General features: G+C 37.8%; 1 protein-coding gene across 3 annotated transcripts; it reads left to right on the top strand.

The window, feature by feature from the left end:
- Positions 1 to 8,398: 8,398 nt before the first annotated feature.
- Positions 8,399 to 15,530, top strand: LOC137013634 (uncharacterized). 3 transcript variants are annotated; one of them, XM_067377591.1, is made up of 3 exons: positions 8,399 to 8,563; positions 9,562 to 9,659; positions 9,776 to 15,530. In XM_067377591.1, the coding sequence occupies exons 2-3, from the start codon at positions 9,571 to 9,573 to the stop codon at positions 10,794 to 10,796; spliced, it is 1,110 nt and encodes a 369-aa protein (XP_067233692.1). In that variant the 5' UTR covers positions 8,399 to 8,563; positions 9,562 to 9,570; the 3' UTR covers positions 10,797 to 15,530. The 3 variants fall into 3 exon arrangements, 2 of the variants coding, with proteins under 2 accessions (XP_067233692.1, XP_067233683.1); XM_067377582.1 differs by having other exon boundaries at positions 8,399 to 8,666; positions 9,569 to 9,659; XR_010893755.1 differs by lacking the exon at positions 9,562 to 9,659 and having other exon boundaries at positions 8,399 to 8,666.
- Positions 15,531 to 15,661: the final 131 nt, after the last annotated feature.

The following is a 15,661-nucleotide window of genomic DNA, read 5'->3' as shown; positions in this document are numbered from 1 at the left end:
AAATTATTTTCCTCCATTAATGCCTTTAATTCTTTTCTTCCCGTATCCCGAAAACCATTCCTTGAGCCATATCTTGCTTGCTAAAAACTGTTACAATCCCCCATCATTATTATTTCTTTATACTTCTTTACAATATTTCTTAAAACATTAAAAAACTCTTTGTTTTCCTTCTCCTCCACTTGTGCATGTACATTTACTAAAATCAAATCTCTTCCTTCATACTTTGTCTCAACTACCATACACTTCCCCATCCTGTCCTTATACACAATTTTACTCACTTTAAAAACATCATCCTTCATTAAAAAAGCCACACCTCTTCCAAACCTCCCATCTCCATTATTATATAAAATACCTCCATCCCATCTCTTTTTATAATCAATCATAACATTTTCTCTCCAGTTCGTTTCTTGTAATGCTATAATATCTTCCCTTTTACATTTCTCTTTTACTTTTTCAAATTTTCCAATGTCCAACAGTCCCCTTGCATTAAAAGTAACATAACAAAAACCATTAAAAGAAAGACAAATAAATACTTAAAAACCATTATTCACCATTTTCTCCTTCCAAGCCCCTTAACACATCATATTTGTTACTTTTTGTCATTTTGTTTTTCTTGCACCTTCCAAATTTGGTTTTACCTTTAAAGCTCTTCTTCTTATTTGTCCTGTCTTTGTCCATGCTGTCCATCTTTATTTCTCCTTCACTGTCCATTTCTTTATTTTGATCCATCCTTCCATGTCCATCTCTCTCCACGTCCTCCATAAAAGTATTAAAACTGTCCGATATTTCCATTTCCGTCCATTGAGTGTCCTGCTCGATCGTTTGTTCATTATTATTACTGTTGTCTTTCTCACTTTCTCCTTCCTCTCTGTTGCTCTTTCCTTCTTCCTCTTGTCTTTCATCAGTTTGTCCATCCTCCTCGTTGTTTCCTTCATGCACCTGTCCGCCCACCTGTTTTTCCCTTCCTCCTTCCTCTCCCTCCATCCAGCATTCACATTTATTTAAAACCTCTTGACACTCCGGGCACTTAATGCAATCCTTTGCAAAATGTCCCCTCTCCTCACATTTGTAGCACATGAAGTTTGGGCAGTCCTTCATCAGGTGATCCGGGCTCAAGCACAGCCTACAAGTTTTCACTTGATGGCTGTGCATCACCCGGAAATACTGCTGCCCTTCGGCTGTCTCAAGCCTCGTGCTGTATGGCAAGGATGCCACATCTTTGGGGAACCGGACCTTAATCTTGTTCCGTCCTCTGTGTCGGTGCCCGGGTAGCATCTCCTTTTAATTTGACTGATGGGATCAACTCCCCAACCCTCCAATTTTTCGTGATCCAGGTAGACGGGCAGGTGCATGAAGGTAACAACATAATCACGATTTTGCAAGTTTTTCACCTCACACATCACTCCTTTAACTTTCAGTCCTTCAGTCAGTTTATCACGTTTCCTCCTTTTCCATTGTCAGCTCGTATTCTTTACCTTGCCTTGGTCTCGGTGCTAAAATTTTACCATGTCCACATTGCTCCGTTACAGCTTTAATAATGTCCTCCGCTTTCACCTCAATCACATTCTCCCCATTCACAATGACTGTAGCTTCTTTTAAGTATTTCCCTTCAGCAAACTTTTCTCTTACTTGTTGGTTCTTTCCATTCTTTGCTCGTAGTCGTTGATCCATTCCATTGTCCTCCTGCCAGTCCAGTGTCATTTGCCGTTCGTGGTCCTCCTGCCAGTCCAGTGTTGTTTGCCGTGCGTCTTCCTCCAGCCAGTCCAGTATCGTTATCCATTATTCCGTCCATAATTGCAAAAGCCAGCAAAAGCTGCTGTTAGGTGGTTTAAATGAAAAAAACAAAACAAAAAATAAACTAAAAGTATGAAAAAACACAAAAAACAAAACAGTAAGAAAAACAAAATGGAGGAGAGCCTTCCTCTCCTAACTGCAGCCAAACACACTTCCTGTAGCTCAATAGTGCCCTCAGAGTGGTATGGCCGTAAGCGAAGTCTGCAGCCAAGAGTGGGCTATTTAAGACATTCAGACACTCTTTATATTTTCAGAAAAAACATAAAGCTTACAGCACCTGGTATTCCCAGGCGGTCTCCCATCCAAGTACTAACTAGGCCCAACTCTGCTTAGCTTCTGAGATCAGACTAGATCGGGTGTGCTTTTTTTTTTTTTTTTTTTTTGATATTTTATTCATTACAAAACAAAACAATTTTTCTTAGACATACAATTACATTAATCTCATAGTCCAACTAAAATCGCCATTAAAAGTTGTGAATTTTATTAATGTTCCTTCAGCAACATCACATACGTATCTTTTTAACACCTTCATAACATAGTTTAACCCTGAAACTAAAACAATAAGTGTTCTTCTTCTCCTGGCATGTAAAAATGCTTGTTTAAAAATACATATAACATCATTTGTATAAAAAACAAAACAAAAAAAAAAACATCTTGTTTTACATTTTAAAATAATTGTATAACATTTCCACAATTTTCTACCACCTGTTTACAGTTTTTTTCAATTGTTTATTGTAATTATGAAAACCGGGTTCTTTTTTTAAAAATATAATCACAATTATCCAAACACCACACTCAGCTGACATAATTCCTAGATTGTTTGCAAAATGCCACACTTCAGTCAAAACATACACACTTCAGTCAAAACATATACACAATATTTGTGAAGGCAAGGCACCGTTGGAAGAATCGTCTCGTGTGATGAATCCACCCCTGCACAGAAGCTGCTTCGATATGATCACAGGCCTGCTCCATGGCCTGAATGAGGGGCAAACGGTCATAGGGCCGCAGGTCGTATACCTTCCACCGCCATGCTGAAAAAAACTCTTCTATTGGATTCAGGAAGGGGGAGTATGGGGGAAGGTATAAGACTTAAAATTCAGGGTGCTCATGGAACCAATTCAGTGGACCAGAGCAGCCCGATGGAATGAGACATTGTCCCAAACGACAATGTACCACATCTGGTCCACTTGGTTTAATGCTGTGACAATCTCATGCAATCTGTCAAGAAATGCAAGTATTAGATTTGCATTATAGGGTCCCAGATTTGCATGGTGGTGGAGGACCCCATTTTGTGTAATAGCAGCACAAAGGATGATGTTACCCCCTCGCTACCCTGGCACATTGGTGATTGCCCTGTGTCCAATTACATTTCTCCCTCTTCTTGTTTTCGTAAGGTTAAATCCAGCCTCATCCACATATGTGACCAATCACGGAAAGTAGGGACACAAGTCGGTTCGGGGGCATTTTAAGTTACACAGATTCTGAAAGTGTAGTCTCCAAGCTTTCCAACGATGTGTAACACATGGAAATGTGGATGTTGATGGCCATTTGAAGTAATGCAAAAACTTGTGAAAATGAGATCCAGGCAGTAGATAAAGTTGATGAAAAATTATTTATTCATTACAATTAAATTTAGCCTCACACAAAAACCTTAATCGATAATGAAAAATACTTAATAAAACTAAAAGGCAAGATAACCATCATAAAGTATTAGTCAATAGTTAATAATAAATTTAGAGTGTTGTATCTAATAGATGGAGATCAAAAAGAGCAATAATTAAGGCATTTGCAGATAAGAGACAAGAAGCAGAAGCCAAGGAGAGAAAAGGAGGGAAATAGCTGAATTATCAATAACTCGGTCAGCTTTATACCATGAGCATATAGGGAAATTTACATCCCACACAAATTGATGTTTTTGTTCTAAAAGAAAAGGTTAATTTCACCCATTACGTCATCTACTGGTCCAGTGTCAAAAATAGTTGTTTTATTCCCTATAGGGAATTTTGCAAATGTCAGCAGACATATTTTGATCAGATTCAAATGAGCAATAATTCTGAAAAACATCACTTCTGAAATACTTGGTAGGCGTCCAATACCTAACCACAAACGTGTCAGCGTGACCTGTCACACTGGAACACTTGAAGAACAATTGAACATAACAAGCATACTCTCTTAAATATAAAATAACCATAAGGGTACAATCACCAGTAAATACTTGAAAATATGATAAGAATTAATCTATAAAGTATGAGTACATAAATATATGAAAGCAAGAGTAAAACTTATAAATCATAAGCCATAAATGATTAAAAATAAATATTAATAAAAATGCATGAATATGAATATTGACCATTTCGGATCCATCAGAAGGTAGGCACTCAAAAAAGCTCTAAAGAGAGAAAATGCCTCTAAAACTTGTGCAGTTCTTGCCTGTTCTCACCTGCTGGGAGTGACAATAGGGCTCATTTACATCTCATTTAGATAAGCCATACCCCCTGTAAAGCTCCCCCTGTAAAGCTGCATGGTTGCATAGCAACGACAGACGCAATGGGAAAAATCGGACCGCATACTATTAATAATAAAGGATAATGTGCATTGTAAATGTCAGTAATTTATCTTTTAATTTATCTTTCCTGGTTTAGACCTTAGTTAGTGGTTTGAGTCAAAGGATTAAAAAAAAATCCTGTACATTAAACTCTTCATAATTTTACTTTTGACTTAATAATGCACATTTTACGGCTACGGATACTTTATACTTTTACTTAAGTAGGAATTTAATATGATACATTTACTATTACTTTAGTAAATCCTTGTTAAGAATATTAAGTAGCACTTTCTCCACCACGGGCTAAAATTATTAGCATCACATTCAATTCAAGAATGCTAACAGGCAGGTTTATGTGGGCTAAGTCACAACAGTCACTTCAAGCAATTGAAGCGTTATTCAAATTAATAGCAGATGCTAACATTACCATCTAAAAACATGTTATAGTAATTTAATTAAAACAACAGTCCTGAGCTAGCTAATAACAATAGACACACGGGCACACTTTCTCTTTGTCAGGGTCTTCTTCGTGGATGTAACTGTCTGTTTGCCTCTAAATGTCCAATAATTCGCCACTATTTTCCGCAGCTAAAGAATCCAGCAGAGCCGGCGCTGCATACTAAGTAGCCACGCTTCCCTTGGAGGGCGGGGCCAATAACAAAAGAAACAAAAGCCGGCGTATCCGATTCCAGTAAGGAAATACAAACCGACATTGACACGCCCCTACTGCGAGATAGAATCTCAAAAAAACAAGCCGATTGCAAACTTAAAATGTACGCTTTTAAATATACCAATACTGCTATCTCAAACACGGAGAGGCTTCTTCGTGATCTCAACTAACAGATTCTGCAAAAAAAAACAAAAAACAAAACAATTTTGACAAAAAAAAAAAAACGCTTCTTTCTCATTTTGCGCGAATGTTGTGCTGCTGGTTTCCGTGACGGGTCACATATATAAATTCATGTTGAATTTCTAGAGCATCCATTTGCAAGACTCTAGACAATAGGGTGCTATTCAATATCTATTGTACAGTATTTTTTTGTGCCAGAACATTATGAGCAGTGCACAATACCACACCATAGTAAAATGAACAATACATACCTCCACATACTCATTGCGCAGACGTTTCACTCTCTCTGAATTTCTGCCAAATGGTACCCGATACAGTTGCTTCATGTATATTTGATTTTTCTTGAGGATTCGACCTAATGTTGACAGAGAGATTTGTTGGATGTTATTGAAAATATGGTCATCATTAATGACATTGGCTTGGATTTCTCGCAGCCTGATACAATTATTGGTCAAAACCATGTTCACAATGGCAGCCTCTTGTGCACGAGTGAACATAGGATTGAGGGTCGAGGACACCAAGGTGGAAGGGGCCCTATGTAAAAAAAAAAAGTATATAAAGTATATAATATATATATATATAGATAGATAGATAGATAGATAGATAGATAGATAGATAGATAGATAGATAGATAACTTTATTGTCCCTTAACGGGAAATTTGTTTTCACAGACTGTCATACAGTTCACGTAACTGGCATACAAAAAAAAAAAAAACATATGTACACAAAAACAACAACACAAAAGCACAAAAAAGATGTAGATGTTCAACTTTGTAGCCTGTTAAGAATTGAGATTGCAGATGGTACAAAGCTCTTTTTGAAACGAGCCCTTCTCCATGTCGGGGTCCTGTACCTGCGCCCGGAGGGCAGGAGAGCAAAGTGGTAGTTGAGAGGGTGCTCTGGGTCTCTTATGGTTTGGGCAAGGCGGGCAATTGCTCTGTCATTGAGTTCTGAGATGTTGGGTGTAGGAGCATGTATTATTTTTGAAGCTATGTATGTTATTTTATTCAGTTTATTTTTGTTGATGACTGACAGCATGGTATAAAAACTAGTGGAGCAATATAGCAGAATGGGCTGGATAATGTTCATGTACAGTAGTAACAGAAGATGAGGAGCAACGTAAAGGGAACTGAGTTCCCTTATATATATATATATATATATATATATATATATATATATATATATATATATATATTTATATATATTATATATTTATATATATTATATATTTATATATATTATATATTTATATATATTATATATTTATATATATATATATATATATACAGGGGTTAAAGGCAGGGTAGGTAAAAAATGTATAAAAAAACTTTTTTTCAAAATTTGTTTAAACTTTATTTATATATCAATACATAATTAAAATGTAAGTACTCTGAAAAATAAAGTATAAAAATCGAGTGTCTGTAGACCTCTCATGACTGTTTTAAAGACAGCTCATTATTTCCATTCACTCCACCCCCTCCCTTCTGGGCTCCTTCCAAAGCCACGCCCCCAAAACGCATGAGCGCGCGACTCCGACCACTGAGCTGGAGGACACATTATTTACCTGAGACGAGCGGAGAGGAAGGAGCACAGTGCATGTAGTGACATCATGTCAGAATATAACTTTATAATTATGAAGATAAACAAACAAGATGTATTTTAGTACTCACTATCAAGCTAGCATATTGATATTGGTAAAGTTTAAAATATATATTTTTTGATTCGCTAGCGAGCTAGTTATCTATAAGGCAAAGCTAAAAACAGGTTGCATGATACACGTTTTTCCATTACCATCATTTACACTGTGATGAAGATGAATTTCGTGTAAGATTCATAACATATACGTTGTTCTACAGATAAACAGAGTAACATACACTCAAATATCAACTCACAACTGCATTGCAGACACAAAATAATAACACACACATACAACAAAGTGTGTACGACACACACAGATACAAGATAAAGACATCAGTAAACATAGGTAGAGAATATAAAAACAAAACAAAGGCGAAAAAAAACGTGCAGGTAAACTTACAGGTGAACATGGTAAAAGAGTTAGACAGAGGGTAAATATAGTTCTAAGAAAAGTTCCTAGATGAGTAACATTAGGCCTACTATCTGTTAAACATGTATTTATGTATCTAAAGCAAAATTATGCACATTTCAACACTATAGCTATCATCTTGAGCTAGGCCTATAGATTATTTATAGTCTCTACAACGGCTCGCTGAGTAATGTTATGTTAGCTATATTACGCAGCTACATGTGCTAATGACACATGCTTCATGAAAAAATAAACAAAAAAATATGTATGATCAAAATACAAAAAGAAAGATTTACCTGTCCAGCAGAAATAAAGCCATCAAGGAGTCACTTTTCAGCCCCTTGAGTTCCCTCAGTTGAGAGGGAGTAAAATCTTTGCGTGGCAGGGGGAGCTGTCACTGGACCTGCCACGGTTATGCGCGCCTGCCTCGGGACCTTCCGTGGTTATATGCGCCTGCCTCGGGACCTGCCACTGTTATATGATGCATATATGATAAATGCCGATTGATGCATGCGTGCAAACTGCACAATCCTGCTCTCAGTTCTCTCCATCGCTGGAAAGCCACGCCGATATTAACTCGCGTTTTATTTCTTTGTTTATCCAAAGACTTTTTGTTCATTGCCTTTTCATGTACTGTTACGGTCTTCCTTTTTTTGCCTGGTTTGCCTTTACTAACTGCATAGGCCGGTACTGTGAATTTTGCTTGCTGTTTCTCTGCCATTGTTTTGGTATTCCTAGGATCCATGCCTCTTGAATTCCCCAAATCAAACGCGCGCGCGCGCGCAAGTGGGCAGGTCATGTGTGTCAAAAGGGTGGTTGCCATGGTTGCGAGAGAGTGACAGTCGCCTCAGCCAATCCTATGTTTCGTCCCGGATGGAAATAATGAGCTGTGTTTAATACAGATTAAACGGTCTAGAGTCACTCGATTTTTATACTCTTTTTATCAGAGTTCTTACATTTTAATTATGCATGGATATATATAGAAAGTTTAAACAATTTTGGGACAAAATTTTTTGCCTACCCTGCCTTTAAATTGGGCCGGGGCTGTCCGGGGCTATTCCTTTTCTAATCCGATCCAACAGCAAAAAATGACCATGTAAACGCTTGAATCCGACTACTTTCTCAATCGTATTCAGAAGTCTCTGGGGCACATGCGCAATGCAGTGTTGACACGCATTATGCAGTGCGCAAGTTCATGTTCACTTCTTTAGTTTTAAAGATGTATCCCTTCGTCACAATATTGGAAATCTTTCCGTTTTAAAACAAGAAGGGGAGCCAATGGATATCACACAATAGTTATGCTGGTGAAAAAGTCTCAACCTCGGTCAGTATTCAAAGTGAAAGTAAAAAGTGACGGAGCTGTCTGACGCTGCATTAACAGAGCATATCCTCTCAGAGACGAATTTCAGCATAAAATGCTGATAACGGTAACTGTCTTAATTTATTTCATTATTTTTCTTGTGTCCATACATATGGCTTGTGAAACAAACGAGAATAATATTATTTCGTGTTAAACAGGTTGTTTTTTTAAGTCGGTGCTTGAAGTAAAGCTGCGCTAGGGCAGATGACGTGACGCATGTTTTTTCTGTAATTAAGTGTAAATGTTTAATGAACTGCATTTCTCAACTAAAACAACACATGCCAGTGGGGCATAGAACATTTTATTTCAATATCATGATTTTGGGATATAAAATGTATTTGGTGTTGTTCATATTTCATGTTAATTTCTTATTAATTTGATAAATTTCATCATTTCTGTCAGACCATGAACGTGTCCATTTTTGATAGTCCTGTGGTGTGACTGATCTAGTTCGAGAAAAAAGAAAAATATTTTTAAAAAAAGAATCATATTCAGGTTTAAAACAATGAACTTATTCAGTTACTGTAATGCCCAAGTTCAGTCTTGTATAGCAATTACTCAAAATGGCTGCAAAGGTGAAAGAGTCCTGTGGTGTGACAGCCCGTCCTGTAGTGTGACATAATTAAGTCAGATGTCTAGCTAGATTCTCGTCTGTTATGTTTGCAATATTAAACATAAATATAAATATATCTCTGTCTCTCTCTCTCTCTCTCTCTCTCTCTCTATATATATATATATATATATATATATATATATATATATATATTAATCAAATATTGTAAATATTATATATAATATACCTATATTATACATATATTAAACAAATATATATCTGTCTTCATTATACATAATATACCTATATTATACATATATTAAACATAAATATATATCTGTTTTCATTTGTTTGTTGTATGTGTATGTTAACAGTCACTGATCATTGTTTTTAAAGTGATTTTTGTCAGTTTTTAGGCATGAGCAAAGAAAGGACAAGGAGGTACCGGGAAAGGTTAGCGCAGGATGAAGCCAGGCACGAGGAGATCCTTAGGGAGAGAAGGAGAAAGTAAATAATAGGGATATATATAGGGAATATAATAGGCAAATTTGATTGGTGAAACATTCTCTAAGATGTACACTTGTATAGAAAACATGAAACAACTATCTCTGTTCCATCAACAGATATCAAGAAAAGAAAGCTAAAGGAGAAATTCAACCACGAAATATAACCAGCCTCCCAAAACATAAGCGAGCAAAGCTTCGTGAGCAATGGAAGAAGACAAAGGCAAGGAACAGGAAGAAGAAGGAGGATCTGGCAGCCATTTTGGATATTACTCCCCCATCACCCGAAGCTCTTGATGTGTCCTTTAGTCCAGTTAATCTTTCTCCTGCTCATGGTTCTATTTCCCCAATTCCAAGTCCCCCCGAAAGAGTTTGTCCACCCAAGTTGACAGCAAAAATTAAGAGGCTGGAAAGAGAAAACAAGAAGCTAAAAGCAATGCTTGATGGCATGAAAAAAGCCAATAGTAAAATGAGGATTCAAAAGCATCGCTGGAATAAAGCTAAGAAAGCACGTCAACCTACCCTCAGATCTTCAACGAAAAGAGCTGCGACACAAAAAAAACAGCAAGTCACCAACTTTCTTTCCAGGGATGAAAACAGCCGGCTCTTGGCAGGGAAAAGGGATACTGTGGGCCGGAAAAACAACAAAATTCAGCTACACTCTGAATACAACCAAGAATCTAGCTTCACAATGCAAATGTCGTACCGGCAGTTTGCTCGCTACAGGCCCAAGCACATAACAGAGACCAGGCCAACAGATAGAAATACCTGTGCATGCTACCAGCATGAAAACAAGCGCCTACTGATTGACTCTTTGGTTTTTAAAGGCATGATTTCAACCAAAAGCCTGTCTAATCTTCTTTCCTCCATTACTTGTAACACAGAGGAACAAAAATGTATGTACAGGCAATGCACCAACTGCTGTTTTGATGAGGTGCGTCTCAAATCACACAATCCTGATGAATTCGCTAGGTGGGAGCAGTGGGAGCGGGTGAAGGTGACTGTAGGGGAAAAGGTGTTCACAAACTGGGTTAAAAAAGGGGTTGAGGGAACACTGGGAAAGCTGCAGAGACCTTCCAGCGTGACCTGGAGTCAATTGCCTCCCATCAATTCAATGGGATGCACCAATCAGCCAAAATGAGGGAGTTAAAGGAGAAATTGCAAGAAAATGATTTGGTGTTGCACGTTGATTTCTCTGAAAATTATGGATGCAAACTGAACACAGAAATTCAATCTTTCCACTTTGGTGGAAATAGAAACCAAGTAACCATACATACAGTGGTTGCCTACACCAAAACGGCCATTCAGAGCTTTGCAACCATCTCAAAATCTCTGAGGCATGATGAGCGTGCTGTATGGGCTCACTTACAGCCAGTCATTGAAGACCTCCAAATCAGAATCAGAATATACTTTATTGTCCCATTGCTGAGAAATTCATCTTGGACAGCCATGACAAAGCCAATACAACATTAACACACATGAACAGTACAAACATAAAAAAATTGCTAAAACCACAAGCCAGATAAAACAACAACATACCCTACCTATTCTTTCATTTAAGCAATTCCCTATTAAATAATTTGACTGCAGTTGGCACAAAAGAATTTTTGTAGCGATTTGATTTGCACTTCAAAATCCTCAATCGTCTACCGGAGGGCAACATCTTAAAATCCTCATGTAAAATGTGAGTCTCATCAACAACAATTTTCTTAGCTTGTCTTAAAATAGATATCTCATACAGCTCTTGTAAAGATTGTTTCTCCTCACACCCGACAATTTTTTGAGCCATATGGACAAGACGTACGAGTTTTGATTTTACTTGGACAGTCAGGTTTCCATACCATGCTGTTATTCCATATCTTATCAGACTTTCACAAACAGACTGATAAAACAAAAATAAAATCTTCTGATTTACCCCAAACATTTTTAACCTTCGCAAGAAATATAGCCTTTGCTGCAATCTAGAACACAGACTATTAATGTGGGAGGACCAACATAAAGAACTGTCTATATAAACACCCAAATATTTGTATGATGAAACCTGTTCAATAATATTTCCATGTATTATTACAGGGCTATGGTCCCCCACAGATCTGGGGTCAAAGATCATCCCAACAGTCTTTTTTCCATTTAAAATCAGAAAATTATCGTCACACCAACCAACAAACCTCAAAACTTCATCAAAATACTGCAGAGGTGTGGTGTTCCTGTACAGTAAACTCAGTATTGCAGTGTCATCTGAGAATTTAATTAAAAAGTTGTTATCCTGACATGACACACACTCATTAGTATATAACGTAAACAAGATGGGTGAACTAACACAACCCTGCGGGGCCCCTATATTAGTGTTTTTGACCTCTGAGTAAGAGTTGTTAATCCTGACCTGTTGTGTACGGTTTGTTAAAAAAGAATAAAACCACTTAATACAAAAGGGGTTCACATTCAACTCTGTCAGCTTCCTAATCAAGATGTTAGGTTGGAGTGTATTAAATGCAGAACTAAAATCTATAAAAAGTAAACGTGCATATGCTTGAGTATCTTCTAAGTGTCTACTCACCAAGTGAGTGATACAATTAATGGCATCCTCGGTGCCCCGTCCGGCCTTATAAGCGAACTGAAATGGATCAAGGGCTGATTTAACCTCATACTTTAAAACATTTACTACAATTTTTTCAAAACATTTCATAACGTTTGAAGTCAGAGCCACAGGTCTAAAATCGCAGTTCTCGACTCGACCATTTTTCTTGGGAACTGGCATGATTATAGATTTTTTCCACAAGGAAGGGATGCTATGCAAATCTAAAGATCTTTGAAAGATAGGATAAAATGCTGAAGTAAGTTCATAAGCACAAGTCTTTAACAAGAAGGCAGAAATTCCATCTGGACCTGTAGATTTTTTTGTATGTATACCTCTAAATAACGAACAAACTACATGTGGGGGTACCTCTAATCTCTGATCTGTATTACATATAATAGAATCCACATCAGCCATTTGCTCCAAGGGAGACTCAAACCTGAGAAAAAATTAATTCAATTCATTAGCTCTTTGCCGATCGTTACTAGTTATTAACCTTTTCCGGCTGGGTTCCATATTGGTTACTACTTTCATAGCATCCCATAATTTTCTGGAATTCCCTGAGTTAAAACTGTGTTCTATAATATCTCTGTGTCTTTTTCTTGCCTCCTTCAACAGAGAATTTAATTCCTTTTGGGCCAATTTTAATTCAGTTTTATCATGATTGTTAAAAGCCAACTTCTTCCTATTTAGGCACTCCTTAACTTCCTTTGTTATATAACTTTTGTTATTAGGAAATACAGTTATAGTTTTCTTTTCAACAACTGTGTCCACACAAAAGTTAATATAGTCTGTTATTGTCTCTGTGGCATCCTCAATGTCCATTGCATGAAACAGTTCCCAGTCGGTGCAGGCAAAGCAGCCCTTTAAATTTTCAATGCTGTCTTCCGACCAAACAGATACGGTCTTTGTCTGTGGCTTTGACCTTTTTAAAAGTGTTTTATAAATAGGAATCAAATAAATAACATTGTGATCACAGTTCGACAGAGGGGTTTTGGGCTTGGCCACATATGCATCTTTCACATTCCCGTAGCATTTGTCTAAGATCTTATTGCCTCGGGTAACACATTTAATATATTGTTCATACCCCGGGAGTGTGCAGCCCAGTTCGCAGTGATTAAAATCACCAAGTATAAAAATAGGAGCTTCTGGAGTACGCTTTAGTTGATTATAAACACAATCAGTTATACAGCCAGCAGCTTTAACAGCATTCCCGCTCGGTGGAACATATGCTGCACAAATTATTATATTACCAAATTCTCGCGGAAGATAAAAGGGTCTCAATGATAAACAGAGTAATTCCACGTCTGGATTGCACAATGACTCCCTCACCGTATATTGGCTGCACCATTCATCTCTGATGTAAACACAGACGCCACCGCCTATTGTCTTCCCCGAAGTTTCATCCCTGTCTGCTCGAACCAGAGAAAACCCTTCTAGCTCAACGAGTGAGTTGGGAACGTCAGGGTGCAGCCAGGTCTCTGTAAATGCCATCAAGCAGGATTCACGATACTCATAGCAAATCCTTGAAAGTGTACGCAGCTCTTCTATCTTATTCCTCAGAGACCGCACATTGCTTAGAATCATGGATGGAAGCGGTGGTTTGTTGCCCCGATTCCGAAGACGTAGTCGAATACCTCCTCTCTTTCCTCTTCTACGAGGTCGCACTAAATAAGCACGCTGCCTCCTGACGACCTCTGGTATATCCGTTTGTAACGTTGACTTTGCAGGCCTTAACGAAAGCAACTCCTCTCTGCTGTAGTAGATCGGTAGCACGCCAACTGTGCGTACAGGTGTCACTTGATTCAGAGCGGACACCTCCCTTCCAACAAGTACCAGCAACAAAAAATATGCCAGTAGCATCTTCATTGTAGTGAAACTCAGATCAACTTGATTAACAACTTATAAAGAAAGTAAATATATAAATAGATAACAACATTAAAACAACAAACAAACTGGCCAGTGTTCATGCGTCCAAGTCGCCAGCAGAGCAGCGCCACCGAGCCAAATGCAGCATGACACACAGTCTGAGTCACTCCACCTCATCAGTGATGGTCCTGTGACACAGTATCGCAACAAGGCAAATTGTTTCCTAATGAGTACGCTGCCATTTACCTGGGGGTTCCAGTGTCTCACATGGAATTACAGTGAACGGGGCCACGGAAAAGGAGCTCCTGAATGGGTTGGAGCTTGTGTGAAGCGGATGGCAGATCAGGCTGTCCAAAGGGGAGCTGATCTGCAAACCGCAGAGGCCCTCTTTGACTTCTTGTCCAGCAAAGAGGAGATGAAAATCCAAATGAAATGGATTGAGGAAAAGGACATAGAAGAATTTGACAAACTGCTCCCTCCTGTGCTCCCTGCTGTGAAAGGCATACTTGGTACACACCAGATTTTCTCTACAACACCAGGGGAGGTGTATCATAGGGCAGTAAGTTGCTTCTGCAGCTACCCAAAAGTGTGTGGCTGCTTCAAGGTTACAAAAGTCACAATGGCTGGTGACAGTCCAGCTCAAGAGATTATCTCTATCCCTATCCCGTCCTTCTTGGATGAAGATGTTGAAAGTGACCAAGACCAAGTGTTTGAAGTGGGAAAGTTCATCATAGTAAAATATGATGAGAAGCGATATGTGGGCCAAGTGTTGAATATTCAGGGAGAGGAAATACAGGCAGACTGTATGGTTCAACATGGAAACAAGAATGCCTTTCAGTGGCCTGACAGAGAAGATACCTACTTGCGGAGTGACATAATTGGTAAGATTTCAGAGGCTGAGCCCCATGGTCAAGTTGCGAAGTTAACAAACATGGACTGGCTCATGTTCAACACATAAGTTTACCATTTCTCCTGTGAAATAATTTCATCTTTTTTTTTTTTTTTTTTAAATATTGGCTCTAACAGCTCGTCATGTTTATGGTCTGTTTAACACTCTTTTGTTAGTGACGACTCCAGAATGTCAAATTTCTCGTTCACTGGAATCTTTGTTCAAAGAGCTGAATTGATGATTTTAACATGCTTTTAATTATTTTAGCATGATTTTAATGACTTTCTCCTGAGAAACAAGATATTTGTTTAGTATTTTAAGTTAAAAATAGAAATGAGATTGTACTGATATGTTTCATAATTTTCAAATGAAGATAAAGAATTTGTTTGTTACAAAAATATTCAATAAATTTCACCATAAATGTTCATACAGTGTCTCATTTCGTCCTGTGGTGTGACGGGATGTCCTGTGGTGTGACATCACTTCAAACACAATTAAACGACTTTTACTATGTTAACTAGCGTAAATAATTATATGAATTTGAAAACACTGCATAATATAACTATATTAAAAAATAATAAACATTTTCAAATATTCTCATTTTACACAATATTTCCACTGGAGTGAGTGGTAAAAGATGGCACAAGCAAAGAATATAATCGAAAAACAGCTG

Source organism: Chanodichthys erythropterus, chromosome 3, assembly GCF_024489055.1.
Source record: "Chanodichthys erythropterus isolate Z2021 chromosome 3, ASM2448905v1, whole genome shotgun sequence".
NCBI lineage: Eukaryota > Metazoa > Chordata > Actinopteri > Cypriniformes > Xenocyprididae > Chanodichthys > Chanodichthys erythropterus.
This window is presented reverse-complemented; position numbering and strand designations above follow the sequence as displayed.

Excerpts from the sequence above, each read along its gene's own strand:
- LOC137013634 (XM_067377591.1), top strand. The coding sequence starts at position 9,571 with ATGAGCAAAGAAAGGACAAGGAGGTACCGGGAAAGGTTAGCGCAGGAT. Across the intron at positions 9,660-9,775 it reads CTTAGGGAGAGAAGGAGAAA|ATATCAAGAAAAGAAAGCTA; the intron begins GTAAATAATAGG and ends TTCCATCAACAG.